At 44.7% G+C, this 21,592-nt stretch overlaps 1 protein-coding gene and 1 long non-coding RNA gene across 4 annotated transcripts in view; one reads left to right on the top strand and one right to left on the bottom strand.

Moving 5' to 3' along the window:
- The window catches only part of ubr2 (ubiquitin protein ligase E3 component n-recognin 2), a 231,668-nt gene that overhangs the window by 150,437 nt on the left and 59,639 nt on the right, over positions 1–21,592 (bottom strand). For all 3 annotated transcript variants that reach the window (XM_072510121.1, XM_072510112.1, XM_072510130.1), the window contains exons 3-5: positions 19,909–19,987; positions 17,659–17,769; positions 12,394–12,524 (exon numbers count right to left, since the gene is read on the bottom strand). In XM_072510121.1, the coding sequence (XP_072366222.1) occupies positions 12,394–12,524; positions 17,659–17,769; positions 19,909–19,987 (321 nt within the window). The remainder of the gene's footprint in view (positions 1–12,393; positions 12,525–17,658; positions 17,770–19,908; positions 19,988–21,592) is intronic.
- LOC140425629 (uncharacterized) lies at positions 1,569–7,937 on the top strand. Its single transcript, XR_011947915.1, has 2 exons — positions 1,569–1,839; positions 5,825–7,937. It is a non-coding gene; the product is annotated as an uncharacterized lncRNA (long non-coding RNA).

Below are 21,592 nucleotides of genomic sequence, written 5' to 3'. Positions count from 1 at the left end.
AATGCAAAATTGATCTTCTAACCTACACCACATTGACTAAGCAAAAGTATTTTTTCCATCAAGGAAAGTTACAGCTACAATGTATAAATTACACACTACCCATGATGGAGGAACAACTTTAGGTGTTTTAATACACTTTGGGCCTTGAGATTTGGTGCAGCATCTTCCCAATGTCAAATGTCTCTCATTCGGGGACAAATACAGCTCCGAAGCCATCCAGTTCCTCATGGGGATCATTCTTCTCCATCCTGAAAATCTTTGCTGAAATTCAGTCACTTGTAGAGGAGTCCAAGTTTTTTTTAAATGAATTTAGAGTACCCAATTTATTTTTTCCAATTAATGGGCAATTTAGTGTGGCCAATCCACCTAACCTGCACATCTTTGGGTTGTGGGGGCAAAACCCATGCAAACACGGGAAGAATGTGCAAACTCCACATGGACAGTGACCTAGAGCCAGGATCGAACCTGGGACCTCAGCGCCGTGAGGCAGCAGGGCTCACCCTCTGCACCACCGTGCTGCCCAGAGTCCAAGTTAAGCTCCGAGTCCCACAGTAGAAGAGCCCAAAAACATTTACTGATCAGGCACGACAGTAGACATAACTTCATGAGGTTTTTTTTCTGTTCTTTCACAGAATATGAGCATCACTGGCAAGGTGAGCATTTGTTGCCCAATCCTAATTGCCTTTGAGGAAGTGTTGGTGGGGTCACCTTCTTGAACCGCTGCAGTCTATCTGGACAGGAACACCCATACCACTGTTAGGAAGGGAATTCCAGGTTTTGATCCAATGACAATGAAGCAACAATGATAGTTCAAAGTCAGGATGGTGAGAGTCTTGGAGGGAAACTTGTTTTGTGTAGCCCTTGTCTGGCTGGGTGTCAGAGGTCACAGTTTGGAAGGTACTGTGAAAGAACCGTTGCAAGTTGCTGCACTGTATCTTGAAGATGGTACACACCGCTACTGATGTGCATTGGTGGTTAAGGAAGTGGTGGTGGTTGATGTGGTGCCAATCAAGCGTGCTTTGTCCTGAATGGTGTTGAGCTTCACTATTATTGGAGCTGTACTTGTCTCGGCAAGTGGAAAGTATTCCATCACACTCATAGAATCATAGAATTTACAGTGCAGAAGGAGGCCATTCGGCCCATCGAGCCTGCACCGGCTCTTGGAAAGAGCACCCTACCCAAGTACACACCTCCACCCCATCCCCATGTAAGGGGAAAATTCAGGACAACGGAACAAGACGATAAATCATGGCTGACACTGTACCAGAAACAGACAGGCAAAGGGTTAAATCAGATGGGTAGCACAGAAAGACCACACTTCAAAACCACAGACACAGATCCTATCAGGACAATAAAGTATTCCCAATCAATACAAAGCCTGCATTTAACACCTCGTTATGAAACCCGGAACATATCTCAACCGCCACCCAAAAGCCATCACCATTTAATCTAGTTAAAGGGAGCTCTATTGTGAACCTAAATAATTTAATCTAGTTAAAGGGAGCTCTATTACGTCAGAACCAGAAAGCCCGCCAAAACTTGTAAGAAATCTGTACTATATAAGATAAAGCCTTTCTGTATGTATTTTGAGTTTAGTGTGGACCGTGCTGTCTTTTAACGCCGGCCCGCTATTCTCCCTGGAGCTTCAGACAATAAACCCTGTCTTGCGATTCAAACTTCTGACTCAGACTGACTTTTTCCCTGCAACAAATGGCGCTGCGAACACGGGTCTGATTTCTGACTTTCTGGCCGATGGCCATGGCACGGAGGTCGGGGTCAGATTTCCAACAAATCTGGAAAAACAGTCAGAACGGACACAAGACACGGTTTAAACAAAAGGTACTTTGGGGGAAATTTGGGGTTCTTACATTTAAATTTGGGGAACGGGATTCCTGACTAAGTATGGTAACTGTTTAAAATATAAGTTAACTTACAGAAACTTTTAATTCCGGAGCAAGTGAGTTTTACTCAAGGTGAAGGGTCAAGGAACCCAGAGGTAAAGGTCGGAGCAAGCTCAGAAAACAGGTATGTAATTATTGTTTAAAAGTTTTCCATACAATAAGGAACAGAGCTAAAAGTAAAATCCAGTATTCGTGAAATTGACAGGGTAAGAAGTGATCACTGGGTGTAGATTCAAAGTAAGATAAACCGCATGCTGATAACTGTTGTAACTAACCCATGTATTGTGTATAGAAAGCACTACCTGTGTCCCTAAGCAAAGGACAGTGTCTGTCTCAAAACCTTGCCTTGGACTGGCTGTTAAGAGGAGAAATCTCCCACGCGAAGGTCAGGATTTGAAGTAGGAATTGAGACACAAGGGCACTTGGACTGAAGGTCACGAGTGGTGGAAATCGCGTAACCAAAAAGACCCTGTAGTGGTGAACAACGCAGGGTCGAAAAAGGGTTACTAACTTACAGGGGCTTTGCTGTTAAGTATAGTGTTGTGGTGAGGAACAGAAGATCGATCCCCTCTGACCAAAAGTCCACGTTTTTATGTGGCAATCCTTACGGGGACCCGCGAATTTTGTGTCACAACTCTGTTCGTCTATGTGGAACACCGTCTGAATAGCAGGTGGCCAGGGGGCCAACGGATCAGCCTTGTTAGGTGCAGGCGGTAGCCAAGCGGGAGGTGCTGGAAGGTGTCTGCCTCGGGGTGATCCCCGGGCGTATACCCTACTAGGACAGCGATAAGCCAAGCGTGAGGTGCCAGGAATAGTGGGGGGTACAGGGGCAAGGAGACCCACTGTGATCACACTACGAGGACACATAGCAATACTGTACGGTGCTGGGACAGGAGAGTGAATAGGAGTGGGATAAACAGTCGGGCACTTTACTGTAGTCAAGCATGCGGGGGTTGTGGGTCTGTCCAGAAAATGGCAGACCGTGTTGTTTTGAAGGGAGTGTCTGCAGACTCCCTCATGTTTAAGTATTTATCAGCCAGAGAAGCGATAGTGGCCAAGATGAAAAAGGAAGGGTGGGATGCAACACAACCTTAAGAACACCAAAGAGAATGGATAAATGGGATAAAACGGGATAAAGTAAAGAAGATGGGCATCATGTTAGTAACTCAATTAGCGGGACTGATTGAGGAAGTAAATGCCTCCTCGGATGAAAAGGAGAAAGAAACCAAACGAATCAGTGAGCTGGAGGAGAAGATTGGGGAGTTAGAACAAGAGAATTACATGTTGAGGGTAAAGCAGAGGAAAAGGAGAACAGACCCCTCACCTCCATATGAGCCCGTGCAACTTGGGGCTACTGCTCCGTAACAGGAGTGGGGCACGAGGAATTGCAATTTGGCACCAGTCACCAGAGGGGGGACTGAGGCGCAACCAAAAGCAAATTACAAACCTTTCACCCCAGGAGAGACACAACAGATTATGGCCTCCCTGGGGCGACTGAGTCCCAGAAGTACAAATTTGAAGCTTTGGGAGGAATTGGATTCACTCTGGGTGGGACACCAACTACACCTCAGAGATGTACACCAGCTGGTCAGGGCAGCCTGCCCAGCGGATAAGTGGAGACTGATAGCGGGTGGACCCACCACTCCAACCGCCCAGGATTATAATGGGGGATGATGGACCCATGCCGTTCCCTTAACGGCAGAAATAGAAGCGCAGCTGGTTCCCTTTGCGCAATTTAAAATTGAAATACAGCGGGTGTTAGGGAACTCTCCCACTAATTGGAGCAAGATTACTAACACAAAACAGCAGAAGGGAGAGGGAGCATCCGAATTTGGGGAACGATTGTTTAAAATCTATAAAGAATGCTCAGGGCAGGATAACTCCGAGAGGGGGGACAGAGCCTTTGTCCAAGCCTTTAAGGACGGGTTATCCGAAACGCATCAGGGAATCCTGAGAATGGGAGTGATAGCCTCCCAAGATTATGATGAGCTAGTCGAGTGGGCTAGCGGGGTACAGGAAGGGAAAATGCCCCAAGCAAAACCAAGACCAGACAGGATAGGAGCCTCTTACCAAGGAGGCGAAGGAGGGAGTGGGCCCAGCTGCTACAAGTGTGACAGACCGGGACACATAGCTAGAAATTGCAGGAACCCACAAGCAGGAGATAGGCAGAGGAACGACGGGCCCCGCTGTAGTTACTGTCACAGGACAGGGCACAGGGAGGCAACATGCTGGGAGACGCATGGTAGACCCCAGGGCCAACCTAGGCCCACTGCGGAGCCACAACATTCCCGGAGTCCGCAGGGGTGACAATCACAGGCCCCCAATTCAGGAGAATAGGGAAAGGGAAGGATTGATGGGGGTCAATCCGCCCAGGTAGCAGAATTGGCAGCCCTCACACAAGCGTTACGGCAAGCCAAAGGAGGAACTGTAAACATCTACACGGACAGCCAATATGCGTTCGGTGTGATCCATGATTACATGACCGCATGGGGCAAAAGGGGATTCCTTACGACTGGTGGTACCCCCATTAAACACCAGCAGCGAATAACAGCACTGCTAGAAGCTAGCGGAGGGCCTGAAGAGGCCGCAGTAATAAAAATAAAAGCCCACCAAAAGGAGCCAGGGAAAGGAACCCCGGGGTGGATCCATTATAAAGGAAATCAAGCCGCAGACAGAGCAGCACAACGAGCACTGGAAGACAGTGCTATAGAGGAACAACCCGTTGCAGTACTAGGGATAGAAAGGGAGGAAATCAATATCCAGAAATTACATGAGGACATTCCACAACCGGAGCGAGATAGATGGAGAGAATTAGGGGCAGCCGAGAGGGCTGATGGAATTTGGAGGAAGGACAATAGGGTAATGGCACCAGAATGTATTCAGACCACCTTATTGGAACTACACCACGGACTCTCCCAGACAGGCAGAGATGCAGATAAGCAGCCTGGAGAGAGAATGGTGGTGGAAGGGATTGGGGAGAAATGTAGCAACATATTGTCGCAACTGCACCGTGTGCGCATAGCACAATCCCGGGAGACCCATAAAAGTTAGAATGTGACTGAGACCAAGGGGGCCCTGGGAACAGATACAAATGGACTTCATAGGACCGTTGCCACTCTCTCATGGGAAAACACACTGCCTGGTTATTATCGACCAATTTACCAGGTGGGTGGAAGCATTCCCAACAACAAATTGTACTGCCACCACTGTGGCCAGAATTTTAGCAAAGGAGATACTTCCCCGATGGGGAATGCCAGTACAAATCGATTCGGACCAAGGAGCACATTTCACAGGTAAGGTCATGAAAACCATTTGCCAATTATTAGATATAAAACAGAAATTCCACATACCATACCACCCTCAAAGCTCAGGGATGGTAGAGCGAATGAATCGAACTTTAAAAGTTGCCCTAGCTAAAGATATACAAACGTCGGGAAGAGGGTGGGACAGAGGTCCTGCCGGCAATTTTAATGAGACTTAGGGCAACCACAAACCGGACCACGGGTTTAACCCCGTACGAGTTAATGACCGGGCGAGCCATGCAACTGCCCGAAAATATCATCACAGGTGGGACCGATGTGGGTCCAATAAAAGACAAAATTCGGTGATACATCCAGGATCTTAGCACCCAACTGAAAGGGATGCGCCGATCCACAATTACTAATCAGACACAAGCCGACGCACAGAGGGACCTAGAAATATTCCGAGGTCCCAGAAGCTGGAGACCGTGTCTTTGTAAAAATGCTGCCCGCAAAACCGGGATTTGCCCCAAAGTGGTGTGGACCATATGAAATTATTATTAGTGGAGACACCTGTGCATGTGTAGATATCAGAAGACAAGGGATTTGGAAACACTGGACCCAATTGAAACCATGTACAGATAACCAAATCTAAATATTAATTTTTCTCTTTTTGGACTACAGGACGAACTCAATTCATCAAAAGATCGACCAGCAAGACAACACCCTATTTAATATTGGTTATATTTCTGTACTGTATATAACTGTATTGAGGCCCACAACATGGGGCTAGACAAATCCATTCTTATAACTATATATATTTTCCAATATCTATGTCCTACCAATGTAAAAACGTCACTTATAGGGGAGTACTTGTTTTATAAAACCCACACCCAGATACATGGGAACAGGACCGCCTGCTATCCTAAAGCACGGTCAGTAGAATCCCTATTCATAGCCACACCAGGGTGGCTACCACACAAATTATTACCATAGACACCTCAGGGAAACCCTGCAACGAGCAAATTGGACATTTCAAACGGGGAATACAGGGGAGGTGTGTGGAGCTCACTGAGCTCGGGATATCGGGAAGATCAGAGCCCCAACGGGCAGAGGGATATGGGGATTACCCCAATGCTTCAAAGGACAGAGCTGGGGATGCGTGTATGCCCTAGTCCCTAGAAGCAATTCGTGCGTCCGGACACAGTGTACCCAGCAGAAATGCCAGGTTCAAGAGGGACACTTCACCTGCGTTTGCATGCAGCAGAAATGCGTCGCGATTACAAAGGGAAGGCAGCTTATGTGTGGTATGTGCAACGGTACACACGTAAGCTCAGCCTTATGGACATACCCATTTGATTTCTACCAGGGGGTAGAATCAACTGGTGAGTCGAGGAAAAGGGAGGGTTCCTCCACATGGAACCACAGGGTTAAGCGACCCAGGAGCACAGGGTGCTACCGGGCAAAGGAGGGATACGTGTTCTTGTTTAAAAATGTTTACACAACAGTCACAGCGCGACCCCCGAGGTTCTTCACAGTAGGGACTATGAAACCCCTTACTGTTCCATGCCCAAGCGAGGGACACGTCCAAAAACGAATAGTTCCTCGATCTGCCAGTGCAGAATTCTGCGCTGACTGGCAGACACCTACTACATTGCGGTCATCATTAGGATATGGGTTCCTAGGGACTGTATCCCGAGGGGGAGCAGCCGGGGTGGTTAGTGCAAAAAACAGGAACTTCATCATCTGTGGTTTAACCATTCTCGGGAATCACACTTTGCAGGCATTAGGGGCTATTAATCAGGAACTCGCGGAACTTAGGCTGTACACACAACAAACTCGCTATGCAGTAGACTATCAGCTGGCCCGACAAGGAGGGGTGTGCACTATTATTCAGGACAAATGCATAACATATGTACACGATGAGACCCTCAATATCACAGCAGCAATGGCTGTAATACGCAAACAGCTGAATGGGTTCAGGCAGTGGTCCCAGGGGAATGGTGATTGGCTTGGCTGGTTACTGGGTAAGGCTTGGGGAACATATTTGAAGAATGGGGTGATTCTGCTGCTATCCACACTGTTTGTACTCTGCCTAGGCCTGGGTTGTGTAAAAATGTGTTGCAAATTAATTGTGTCCAAAGCCATTCCAACCGCAAGTCTAATGACAGAAGAGCCCCGCGACTTCACTCCCCCAGAAGATCTTCAACTACCAACGACATATCTATGAACAAATGTCGGCCTGAGGGGGGTCGGCCATGAATGGGACCCCCTGGCCGAGAGGGGGGAGTTGTAAGGGGAAAATTTGGGACAACGGATCAAGACCATAAATCATGGCTGACACTGTACCAGAAACAGGCAGGCAAAGGGTTAAATCAGATGGGTAGCACAGAAAGACCACACTTAAAAACCACAGACACAGATCCTATCAGGACAATAAAGTATTCCCAATCAATACAAAGCCTGCATTTAACACCTCGTTATGAAACCCGGAACATATCTCAACCACCACCCAAAAGCCATCATCATATAATCTAGTTAAAGGGAGCTCTATTGTGAACCTAAATAATTTAATCTAGTTAAAGGGAGCTCTATTGTGAACCTAAATAAATCCTATAAAAATGCATGGTATTGACGTCAGAACCAGAAAAACCACCAAAACTTGTAAGAAATCTGTACTAGAAGATAAAGTCTTTCTGTATGTATTTTGAGTTCAGTGTGGACCATGCTGTCTTTTAACGCCGGCCCGCTGTTCTCCCTGGAGCTTCAGACAATAAACCCTGTCTTGCGATTCAAACTTCTGACTCAGGCTGACTTTTTCCCTGCAACACCCATAACCCAGTAACCCCACCCAACACTAAGGGCAATTTTGGACAATAAGGGCAATTTAGCATGGCCAATCCACCTACCCTGCACATCTTTGGACTGTGGGAGGAAACCGGAGCACCCGGAGGAAACCCACGCACACACGGGGAGAACGTGCAGACTCCGCACAGACAGTGACCCAAGCCGGGAATCGAACCTGGGACCCTGGAGCAGTGAAGCAGTTGTGCCAACCACAATGCTACCGTGCTTCCCCTGAGCCTTGCAGGTGGTAAAAGGGAGTTTTACCATGTTACTCATGGCAGAATTCTCATCCTCTGACCTGCTCTTGCAACTACAGTATTTATATGGCTGGTCAGTTCAGTTTTTGGTCAATGGTAACCCCAAGAATGTTGATAGTGTGATTGAGCAATGGCAATGCTGTTTAATGTCATGGGGAGAGGGTTAGACTCTCTCTTGTTGGAGGTGGTCATTGCTTGGCGGTTGTATGGCACTAATGTTACTTGCCATCGGTCAGTTCAGGCCTGAACGTTATTTAGGTCTTGATGCATTATGGACACGGACCTTTTCAGCATCTGAGTTGCAGCAAATGGCAGAGCAATGATCAGTGAACATTGCCATTTCTTCTGACCTCATGATGGGGGTCATTGATGAAGCAGTGAAAATCTTTAGGGCCTGCACTACCCTGGAGCACTCCTGCAGCAATGTTCTAGGGCTGAAATGATTGACCTCCAATAACCACAATACCTATCTTTGTGTTAGGTCTGACTCCAACCAGTGGGGAGTTTTCCCCTATTTCCATCGTCTTTAATTTTGCTAAGGCTCCCTGATACCACACGGTCAAATGCTGTCTAGATTTCAAGGACAGTCACTCTCGCCTCGTCTTGAGTTCAGCCTTTTTCCCCCCATGTTTGGACCAAAGCTACAATGACATTTGGAGCCAAGTGACATGTCAGAATCTAAATTGAGCATTGGTGAGTGGGTTATTGTTGTATAAACGCCACTTGAAAGCACAGTCAATAACTCCTTCCATCACTTTGCTGATGGTCAAGAGTAGTCGATTTGTTCTGCTTTTTCTAGGCAGGACACATCCAGGCAATTTTCCACATTGGCAGGCAGATATCAGTGTTGTAGCTGTAGTGGAACAGCTTGGCTAAGGGTGCATGATAGTTCTGTCGCACACATCTTGGGTGTCACGGTGGCACAGTGGTTAGCACGGCTACCTCACAGCTCCAGCGACCTGGGTTCAATTCCAGCCTCAGGTGACTGTGTGGAGTTTGCAACTTATCCCAGTGTCTTTTCTCTGGGTGGGTTTTCTCCGGGTGCTCCCGTTTCCTCCCACAGTCCAAAGGTGTGCAGGTTAGGTGGATTGGCCATGCTAAATTGCCCTTTCGTGTCCAAAAGGTTAGGTTGGGTTATTAGGTCTCAGGGATAGGGTGGAAGCGTGGGCTTTAGGGTGCTCTTTCCAAGGGCCGGTGCAGACTCGATGGGCCAAATGGCCTCCTTCTGCACTGTAGGGATTCTATGATCTTCTGTACTGCTGGAATGTTATCATAACCCATAGCCTTTGCTGTAACCAGTGCCTTCAGGTGTTTCTTGATTTGAGGTGGAGTGAACTGAATTGGCTGCCGCTTCTTTTTTACAATGATGGGGAACAGAAGGAGGCTGAGATGGATCAGCCACTTGGCAGTTTATGTGACCCGACGAGTTTCCGAGCTTAGCACTGACGCAGCGGAAGGCATCACAACCATTGGTGGAGCGATTAAAATCAAGGACGCTTAAGAGGTCAGAATTAGAGGAGTGCAAACAGACGTTGGAGGAGAGCCCAGAGATAGGGAGGAGCAAAGTTAGGGAGGAACCTAAAAAAAAAGGACCGGAATTTTAAAATCAAGGCATTGCCTATCTGGTAGCTAATTCAAGCTCAAGGGTAATAGTTGTGAGTAAGCGCATGAGCAGCAGAATTTTGGATGGCCATGTTTATGGAGCGTATAATGTTGGAACCAGCCAGGAGTCTGTTGGAATAGTCAAGTTTAGACATGAGGATTCAACAGCTCAGATAAGGGTAGTGTCACGCAATATTATGAAGTTGGAAATAGGCGATTTGAATGACAACATCCAAGTGGTCAAACCAAGGTTGCAAACAGTTTGGCTCAGCCTCAGCCAGTTGCCAGGGAAAGTGATGGAATCTGTTTCCTTTTAAATTTAGTGTACCCAATTTGCTTTTCCCCCCAATTAAATGGCAATTTTAGTGTGGCCAATCCACCTAACCTGCACATCTTTGGGTTGTGGGGGTGAGGCCCATGCCGACACGTAGTGTGTGCAAACTCACACAGATAGTGACACGGGCCTTGTCCTCAGCGCCACTGTGCCGCCCCAAAGGGGTGGAATCTGGAGCTCGGGAAGGGATTTTCAGCGGGATTGAAGATTCATTTCAGACTTCTCAATTATAATTGGCGGAAATATCTGGTTATCCGGTCCTGGATTTCAGACAAGCAATCAGAGAATATAACAACTGTGGAAAAGTGAAGTAAGTGGGGTAGAACTGGGTGTGATCAGATTACAAATGAAAACTGACTGCTTTCAGGAACCACACCTTTGAATTTGCTTTACGAAGACGACGTTTTTTTGTTGTTTTTTTTTTTTTTTTAAAGTATTTTTATTGAAGATTTTTCGTTTATAATACATTACAAACAATGGATACACCACCAAATATAGCAAAACCACAACCAACCATATAAAGCTAATTCAAAAGAAAAAAAAACCTCTCCCCACCCATGAATGAACTATTACCAACGCACCTAAGCCCGAGAGAGCACCCCTACATGAGCTCACCCCCATCTGTCCCCACATGGAACCCGGATCTCTAAACCACCCCAGCACCTTCTCAATATTGGCTGCCCAATAATAGAGCAAATTGGGCAACACTAATCTCCCCAACTATCTGTTTCTCTGCCGACCAGCCCTACAGAACCTTGGGGCCCTACCCACCGATATAAAGGATATTACCAACTTATTAACCTTAACAAAAAATGATCTGGGGAGAAAAGTGGGGAGGCATTGAAAAAGAAACAAAAACCTTGGGCGGATATTCATTTTAATAGACTGGACTCTACCCGCTAAAGACAGGGGAAAGTTCACTCATTTTTGCAAGATGGACTTACCCTTGCTCACCAGGCTAGCTTAGTTCAATTTGTGGGGCAGGGCCCAATCACGGGCCATCTGGTTTCTCAGATAGCGGAATCCCCTTCCACTTACGTGAAGATCTCAAGGCAATGGCCAAGGGCGCAACAGCAGCGACCCTCGTTGTATTTAAACCCCAATCTGGGTGCAGGTCGGTGAGGGTGACCCTTCGGGGCAAGGAGAGTTAGCTATGTATACCAAATAAACCGTCGTTCATTTTACATCCTCCTATGCGTTCCGTGTGTCTCTTCGTTGCATTCTAGTTACCTTCCCGCTTCCAATCTCGGTGTTCATTGGCCCTTGTTCAAGAACCGCTTCTTCTCCTGAAAGCTGTGAAACCAAACGAAAAATACCAGTGGTGGTTCATTCGATCGAGGCTTCTGCCAGATTGTCCGTTAGGCCTTGTTCAGCTCTGGAGGGGTGAGAGTCCACCCTCTCCCATCATCTTCCCAAACATCTGCGAGAAATACACAGTGGGAGCCGGGCTCTTCACACTCTCCAGCAAAACCATTAATCTGAGGTTCGGTCTCCTCGACCGGTTCTCAAGGTTGTCCACCTTAGCCCTCAGACTCTTGTTCTTCTCAGCCACCAAGTAGGTCTCAGCCTCCAGCGAGGCAATTTGCTCGCTGTGCCTCGACGGGGCCTTCTCCACATCCTTCAATACCTCCCCACGCTATTTCACTGTCTCAAAGGTCTTTTCCAACTGCGCTCAGATGGGGTTCAGAGCCTCCTCGATCGACTTTCAAGGGTCTCAGACATCACCTTCCACTGCTTCTCAAATTCCTTATTGAACTCCATTGATAGCACGCCGATAAGCATGTACGCCGTGCTCGGAGCGGCTGCAGCCGGTCTCAAATGCTCTATTGAGACCATTTTCTCTATAGAGGTGCCACTCGAAGCTTCCGGGTCTGTCGACGAATTCCCGTTCACAGGCTTCTTATCTCCAGCCTTTCTTGGCATTCTCAAGAAACAGGTTCCTTATATCGTCAGATGGATAGTTTTTTTCCCACAAGTGCACCCCAGAAACCAGGCCAAAAGAGGCAAACTTTCAAGGATACGTCAACCAGCAAAAAATGGACATTTCTACCACCTTTACCAGAAACAAAAAAAGTTGGGAATTGTGGTGGTGCTGAGGAGGAAAGAAATCGGCAATATTTTTCAATCCAGTCTTCTTTTAAGAAATTTGTATCAATTTACAGCCATTTGTCAATATAATTAACGGCTGTAACATTTTCATTATGCATACTTACGGAGGCTCTAAACCAGAAGGTAGTCTATCTTCCTCCACCCACGTCAACATATCTACAGCATATTTGAATGTAATTGCAAAAATGTTATAGGCGCGTCCAATCATATCCTCAGGCAAATGTGCCAGTGGATCCTATGAAAATAAAAGCAAAATAAAGCTCAATACAATCACAACAAAGAAAGGGCAACGTCAAGTAATCTAAACAAACACGAGCTATAATGTGCAGATATTTGTTATTAAGCCACAGAAACCATTTATCCAACTGATTTGTATCTCAGAGGTAACTACTTCAGCTATCAAATAAATAACAGGTGTGGTTGATCCCCTATCAACCCAGAAGATGGAGCTCCTCCCAGAACAATCCATTTGGAAGGTAGGGGTGAAACCATCTCAACTTTTCCCCATGTCAGAAGTGATGCTGCTTATTTGATTATTCTACAACTTAAGCCCATTCATTACAACTTCAATACAGAAGCTTCCATACCACCAATGGCAAGACCAGCAGGAGTGTTGAACTGACGAGCGGTTTATACCACTCAAGTACTGGTCAATAACAAATACTAGAAATAAATATGAGCAAATGCATTACGGCAAGGGGTAGGCCCCTGGGCTCCTCGAGCCCGCTCCACCATTCAATATGATAATAGCTGATCTAATTTTAATATCTACTTCACATTCCTGCCTACCACGAACAACCTTTCACCCCCTTGTTTATCAAAAATCTATCCAGCTATGCCTTAAAGCTATTTAAAGGCTCAGAGCGCAATTTAATTAAAGTAGAGTCCGTTCTGGGCGGGAATTGAGAGGTCATTCCCAGCGCTTGTAGCACCAGGAACGACCCCACTTTTATTTTGGCCCCCGCAGGAACGCCTGTTATTGAAAATATGGAAAGATGTGTCATTTGAAACATGGAAGTCTGGCAATATCTGGTCTGAGAGAAACATGAGAGAATACAGGGCAAAATCCCACAAAGGGTTAACAGCAGCTGCCAGGGAAGGATTGTAAAATGCAGATATCCTTGGTCAAGCAGGCTAAGCAAACAAGACAAACAGGATTTTGAATGAAGCCAAAAACAATGGCTCACACCTTCATTGAAAGTAACTATCTTAGTAAACATCTGGAAAAGCATGGATGAGGTTCAGTTGAATTTGGTGAGAATCTAGGTGTGAAAATTTGCTAATACCAGGTAAATTAAAGAAAACTGGAGACTATCAGTCGACGAGAAACATAATTTAAAGCCAAAATCAAAGTCAAAATTATGAGCTGAGGACACAATTGGAAAATAAAACTATAGAAATGACAGAAATTAAAAGTAACACCTCTTAAAGTCAAAGCATTTTGAACATCACAAAGGACACAATGTAATCAGATCTACGAGATGAGGTTATGTCAAAATGAATACTTAGTTGGATTAGAATGTTTAGATCAAAGATACTTTTTACAATCAAAGAGAATCAAGAGTTACTTTACAATAAAGTCATAAAAACTAGATAACTGTTAGAAAAATATATAAACCCGAAGAAAGGGGACAGGCAGCAGAGCCAGCTCTCATAGCTCGGTACATGGGAAAGATAGGACACAGCAACCGAGCTCATCAGCGAATACATTTAAAGAAGACAAGATTTCAAAAAGAAGATTGATTGTCAAGTTGGGCCTGAAGGTCCTTTCAACCAACCAGAAGGATCCAGAAGCAAGATCTTTTTACTTTTCTGTAAAGACAGTGATTGCATCTTTTTTTTTTTTTAAATATATAATAATAAAATAAATTTAAAGTTTTAACCTGAAACAGTGGTTATTAGCCTACTTTACTTACTTAGCAACGCAGGACCCAGTATATCAATGCTACTGAGGAGTAAGTAGGTACAATTCTTCGGTGAAGGTATAGGTTATACTGGGGGATGACTTGAAAATATAGTTTGACCTGAATAGCACCCACTGAAGCCTGTATCGGAGTCGGGGAGTGAGAATTCCTGTTCACCATTTAGAATATCGACCCTCTTTTTGGTATAGGGGGAATTCTAAGAATAGTGGTGAGTTTTTAAACTTCACGCCCCACCTAGGCCACACTGAACCGCATTTCGGGTGAGCTGAGCTCTCAACCCCCGGAACCCCCCCCCAAACCCAAACTGGTAGGGCACTCCTGGGCCTGATCCCCGGTGTGGGAAAGATGCCAGCTTGGCACTGCCAGCCTGGCAGGGGCACTGGGCACCTTGGTGGCACTGCCAGTGTGCCAGGCCGACACAAGCAATGCCAGGGTGCCAGCCTGCCACAGGCCACCTACCCAGGGCCTCCGATCGTCTAGGTGCCTCCGCCCAAGTGCCGGTACGCCTGGTCCCGGTTTGTGGGGACCAGTACTACTCGGCGCTCGGCTGAGGTCTCCTCGCCGTGGCCGATTGATGCCGGGTGGAAATTCGATCTGACATCAGCACGGTTAAGTGGCCTCTTAGACTCACTAAACCTTGCAAGGCCATGTCCCGCCCATTGTGGGTGGGGTCCAGATCTCGCAAGGCGCAATGGCCGTCGGGAATCTGTGGGAGGCCTCTCCCGGGATCTACCAGCCGCGTCCCGTCTCGATTCCGGTGGGATGCAGCGGGTAAATCGCACCCTCTGCCTCCGCTGCAAAGATTGTCATGGCAATAACCATATCTTCATTTTGGAAATTGTGCTGCACAGTGCAATCTTTACACCACTGTTCAAGTGGAAGGGGATATATCACTAAATTTTATGCCAATTACTCTCACCACAGTTGTAGGTAAATTTTCAAGAATCTATAATATGAATTGAAATTCAGGCAGAATTAGAAAGGCATTGGCTAATTATGTGAAGTCAGGTAGGATCTGTAACAGGTTTGGCTTCAAGATAATAGATTTTTGGGGGGCTAAAAAACACTATTTAAATAAAGGGAAATACGTGGACATATACATAATTTATAAAATATAAAATGCCTTACAAGACTCATGGTGCTATTATAATAACAATCTTTATTGTCACAAGTAGGCTTACATTAACACTGCAATTAAGTTACTGTGAAAAGCCCCTAGTTGCCACATTCCGGCGCTTGTTCAGGTACACGGAGGGAGAATTCAGAACGTCCAAATTACCTAACAGCATGTCTTTCGGGGCCTGAGAGGGGAAACCGGAGCACCTGGAGGAAACCCACGCAGACACGGGGAGAACGTGCAGATTTCATACAGACAATGACCCAAGCCAGAATCGAGCTTCGGACACTGGAGCTGTGAAGCAACAGTGCTAACCACTGTGCTACCATGCCGCCCAGTACATGGTACATTAAGGTGCATGGTTTGAGAGAATTAAACCATATAGGTGGAATGGCTTCGGGAAAGACAATAAAGAGTGGTGATAATTTAGTATTTAGCTGCTTGGAGGGATGGGAGTTATTCAGTGTCCAGGGATTAGAGTTGGAAGCTCCCATCTCCAATATACTTATAATGTAGATAGCTTAGAAATAGGCACATAAAACATGTCAAAAATTGTAATTGCCAAAATAGGGAAAATCTGCAAGAAATATTGTATAAGCCGCTGAAGGGCATGAATAGGTTAGTAAGTGAGCAGATAGGTACGAGATGTATTTCAATGAAAAAATGTGAAATAGCACATTTTGGGAAAAGCAGTCATGGAACGAAAAGCCCTGTGGCAAGGTGCTTAACAGGTGCATGAACAGATATATAGATTTACCAAAGTGTTAGCAGTGGGGAGTAAAAACCAAATAAATCTCTTTTTGAAACAATAAAGCAGACAAACTCTGTTGGATGAGACACGGTTCTGCCACAATTGAGTAAACTGTGCGCAGTTCAGGTCATCCCTCTGTAGAAATATTAGTGATATGGAAAGCAAACAGCTAAAATTTATGAGAATTGCACCAGAATTGAAGGGAATGAAAAATTGGTGCCTTTGCAAGAACAAAGAAAATTGAGGATCTAACAGAAGTTGTCAAAATTGTGAAAGATTTTGAGAACAAGTACAATATTGCTTCTACCGATATTTGAATCAATATGAATGGGGATAAAGACTCAATTACTATCGCAAGAATAAAAGGGAAAACAAAATAAATCGTTGCACAAATGGGGTGATTAGAACAAAGAAGCTATTGAGACAGAGTGCAACAGAGTTCAAAAGGAAATTTAACAAATATTTGGAATTTTAAAAAGAGAAAATTACAAAGAAACAAAATAAAATTGAGATATGAGAACCAATGCCTGCGCAACTTCTGTCCTGTTATTTACTGAACTCTATCATCTTCCGCATAATAAATACATTACACCCTCATCAATTTGTCGAAGTGCTGTATTTACAACTTAAGGATGTAAAGGCAGCACAGTGGGCTGCCACTGCTGCCTCGGGGACCCGGGATATAAAGGCAGCATGCTGGCACAGTGGCTAGCACTACTGCCTCACAGCGCCAGGAACCCAGGTTCGAATCTGTCCTTAGTTGACGGTGTGGAGTTTGTGCATTCTTCCTGCGTCTGCGTGGGTTTCCTCTGGTTTCCTCCACAGTCCAAAGATGTGCAGGTTAGGTGGGGTTACGAGGATAAGGCAGGGGAGTGGGCATAGGTAGAATGCTCTTTCAGAGGGTCGGTGCATCTTGATGGGCCGAATGGCCCCCTTCTACACTGCAAGGATTCTATGGAAAACTAAGTCCATTGTGAATATGTGGTTTTTCTCCCTATTTCCAACAGGTTGCTTGATCAGAGGAGGAAATTATTGTAACCTAACAGTACAAACTGTGAGGACAGTGAAACATCAGAGTACATTTCAGAGACTGAATTGTGTGGCATAAATTGAATTCCTGAGAACATTCTACAGAAGCATCTAGAACATTTGAAGAAATAACGATAATAGCAGTAACAGCAACATAAAAACAATGTTACTGGACAAGCAACCCAGAGGCCTGGATTATTAATCCAATACAAATACAAATTTTACCCAGGTGGCTTAAGGATTTTAATTCCACTGAAAATAAAAATCTGGAAATAAACTACCAACAATAGATCATAAAGCTGTTAATCATAAAAACTCAATTAGTTTGTGATTGAACTTTTCGGAAAGAAATTAGTCATTCTTACCTAGTCTGTCCTACACCAACATGGTTAACTCTTAATTGACCTCAGAAATGGTCCAGTGGGAGAAGGCCAATAAATGCTGGATTTACCAGCAATGCTCACATCCCAAGAATGAATATTTATTTTAAAAACTACAATAGATACAATAAACATGTAACTTTAAATAACTGATCAAGAAAATATACCTCCTCCATTGCTCCTGAGACAGTAGGTTTATGTTTCAGGCAATATGGGCCTTGTTTCCAAGCTTCAGTGTCTCCACAGTCACAGAAACCCCCTCCACCTGAAGTAGTCATCTAGATTAAAACAAGCATAGTCATATTGAAATTCAAATCCCAACTGTTGCACAGTAGGGAATCAATTCAAAGGGGAAAAAATGTTGTGCCTGAAGAATATTATGCAATTGCAAACAAGCTACTCATGATCACATAATTTGGATCTAGTTATCGACATTTACAATTTTGGATTATTCCAGATGTCAAAATGTGGGCAGTTTTGTTCACGTTTCATATAAGCCTATTCTGCCAAGTGCAACAAAATTTAATTTGACATGGAATAAAATTGCTACAAACACCTAGTTACAACATTCCAGAGTTTGGAAGTTTAACGGCAACATGTTTTCACAGTTGAGCATCAAACTTCCCATTGAGAGGAGGCAGCACAAAATGCAGTTCAAGAGTAGGCTTTATGTAGACTTTTGAAAGGGGGAAAATACTAATATGGCATTAGCGATAAAACAAAACAGCAGAAAGGTCTACCAGTGATGGTTAGGCTGGGGGAAGGAAAATCCAAATAAATTAGAGCCATAATAAGAGAGGAAGCAAGCAGAGTATTAGAGCAGCAAGGTTATGGAAGAACCTGCAGATGAGGATAAAGACTATGAAATTGGTATGCTGAGGGATGGGCAAGAAAGAGAGGTTGGCAAGAATAAGGGAAATATATGAGCAGAACTTTGCAGGGATAGGATGCAGATTTGCAGAGCTCCAGATTTGTTGAAAATTGGGTCAAGATGCGATCAACAAAGAATGCATTGGAGAAGTTGACAAACGCATGGGAGAGGATTTAAGCAAAATGGAGGCAAGGTATAAATGGGTATACAGAGATACTAAGTGGCAAGGCTCCACAATTTGTAATCTATTAAGGAAACCGGATTACCAAATCTATTAGAGTAATAGTCAATCTGGTGTAAAAGTCAATCTCCTGATTTTCGCCAGAAACATTTTTTTCTACGTAGCACCAACTCACTGACTCTCCTGCAGATCGGCACTCGCTTCAGATCCCAACCTTGCCACTCGCTGCTTTCTCTCCCGAACCCTTGCTGTGTGCAAGGACTCTGGACAGGGGTGGCAAAAGAGAGGATGCAGGTGATAGAGAGTCACGGTAAGTTAATAGGCCCATTCCAAAATGGCACTAATCGAGTCACCAACACTCCCTTGGTCCCGGGGCAAAATAATGGGAAAGTAAAAGCCCTAAAGTACATTATGTCCAGAACATGCATGGATTTCAACCCGTTGAAAATATGACTCATGTATTAGCTAACATAACCTTTTGCTTATAATTTGGGCTTAAAAGCCAACCTTTACATGGATATATACCGTATATTTCATTTCTATATTGGCTACGAAGATATTCCATTTATTTCCATCTAACAGGCATATGTGATAAACATATGATTTTCAAACAACTTGTGCAGGTAACCAAGATACTTCAAAAAGATTTTTTAGTGTGAAAGCACCAATTTATACTGAATTACACTGACACACTTCTAGTATTTTGTAGCAAAGGCCCATTCATTGTGTCTCCAAGGCATTGAACTGTACGATCTATGGGCAGCAACAATGGGCAGGAACCCTGGCATCTTCCTCCCTCCTCCAGCAACAGGAACATACAAGCCAATGCTGTGGCAGAGTCGCACAGTGGTTAGCACAGTTGCTACACAGCTCCAGTGTTTGATTCTCGGCTTGGGTCACTGTCTGTGCGGTCTCCCCGTGTCTATGTGGGTTTCCTCTGGGAGCTCCAGTTTCCTCCCACAGTCCAAAGATGTGCAGGTTAGGTGGATTGGCCATGCGAAATTGCCCTTAGGTTTCATGGGGTTACTGGGTTAGGGGGATGGGGTGGAGGTGTGGGCTTAAGTGAGTGCTCTTTCCAAGAGCCGGTGCAGACTCCATGGGCCGAATAGCCTCCTTCTGCACTGTAAATTCTTTGATTCCATGATTTCAGTGGATCAGTTATTAGGCACATCAGTGCAAGTTAGCAATCAAAGGATGTTTTTGTGCCTATCTATATGATGGTTAGTCACTAAGTTGCCAAGGAAAAACTACATTTCTGTTTTTCAGATTAGCAGTGAGGGTTTTTCTCAATTTGTATCTGTTGACCCGACAATATACAAACAACAGCAGTGAATACGAAGAGAGATAAATACTTAAACAACCTACCCTATATCGATGTGCTCTGTGCACGCTGGCCAAGAAGCATTCCATGCATAGTACACAGGTTGGATCTACTGCACAATCCCTTTAATCAAAGGAACAAAAAGTTCATATTATGCTTGAGTATGTGTTTTGTTTTTAGCTTTTTTATCAGAATGAATTTCAGCTGAGCAAATATGAGAAATATTAATAAATCTCTTCACATTATTTGAACATACCTTCTGGAAACTCATTCATAGATCTGAGAGCATCGAGCCTTCCAAACTCTCAGTGAAGGAAGAAGTGGAAGAAAAAATTATTGGGGATTTTCTTCATTTTTAAAATAAAAAGTTAACTAAGGTGTCATAATGCAAAGATATGAAGAATTATTTTTCTGCAGTCCCACCAGATATAAATTGTCAATGAGTATAAGTTTCTGATAATACTTAAATTCTTCCACTGGAAAGCGGCATCTCTTTATTGAAGTACAGTTCCAAAGATAATAGTCACCTGTGATATTTTGCCCAAGTGACCACAGTTTACGTACACGCCTGGATGCTCATTTTCTCCAAATTTGGTTCTTATGAACATGCCAATTAGGAGCAGGAGTAGGCCAGTCAGCCTTGCTGTGCCATTTACTAAGATCATGGGTTGATAGTTTGATGCTGTCTTGAAATTTTTATTTAACCGCAGATGGTAGTTATTTTACACTTTATACAACACCAATTTAGCGTGGCCAATCCACCTACCCTGCACATCTTTTGGGTTTGTGGGGATGAGACCCACACAGACATGGGAATGATGTGCAAACTCCACACAGACAGTGACCTGGGCCGGGATCGAACCCAGATCCTCGGCGCCGTGAGGAAGCTGTGCTAACCACTGTGCCACCGTGCAGCCCTGGTATAAAACTATTTTTAATTTTTCAAAGATTCTAATTGTTTTTATGAGTTTATACAACCTTTAATATCATGCAAGTAAACATGGGAAAAGGCTGGAAATGAATTTTAGGAAGTACTTAAAATGAAATAAATGGTAATGAACATTACACAATATTATAAATGCGACCCAGTAATAAAAGGACCAAGTTTTGAATTTTTGAAACAGTTTCAATTGCTTTTATATGTTTTCAGTTTAGACGGACGCTAAAATTAACATTTGAGAGGTTAAATTGCTTATTTGGGGAATTTTGGGGCTCTTGGATGCTTTCCAGCCTTTAAATTTGTTTATAAATGAACAGCTGCTGGACTTCCGTAGGCAACCATGGAGTGAGTGGTTGCACAAAGAGCAGAGCCGGCTCAATGGCGTCAGTTTTGCATTTTTACTTGTTAGCGGGATAGTTTCGGCAGAAAAGTTGAGCAGAAGGTGTAGAAGAGCTTCTCCCCTGGATTGGCATCTATTGGCTATCAGACCCGGCAGAAGACAGTGAAAGACCTGGATAAGGAGCTGGAGGAGATCTGTGGCGCAGCACCAATTGTGAGAATGTCAAAGGGGGAAGGGTGGTCATCGGTATGAAAGCTTCATGTGGAGCAATTGAAAAGCTTCATCAAGGAGCAATTTCAACAGCAGAAGGAGGAGATGCACAGTGACTGGTCGAGGGCGATTGAGGAAACAGGGGCACTTCTTCGAGGGCCAGTGGATCGGGTGGAGAAGTGCCTCGAAGTGCATGGGGTGACAATCCATGAGGTGGAAAAGATGGTGCCCAACCAGA

The sequence above is a fragment of the Scyliorhinus torazame genome, chromosome 1, assembly GCF_047496885.1.
Source record: "Scyliorhinus torazame isolate Kashiwa2021f chromosome 1, sScyTor2.1, whole genome shotgun sequence".
Taxonomy (NCBI): Eukaryota; Metazoa; Chordata; class Chondrichthyes; order Carcharhiniformes; family Scyliorhinidae; genus Scyliorhinus; species Scyliorhinus torazame.
This window is presented reverse-complemented; position numbering and strand designations above follow the sequence as displayed.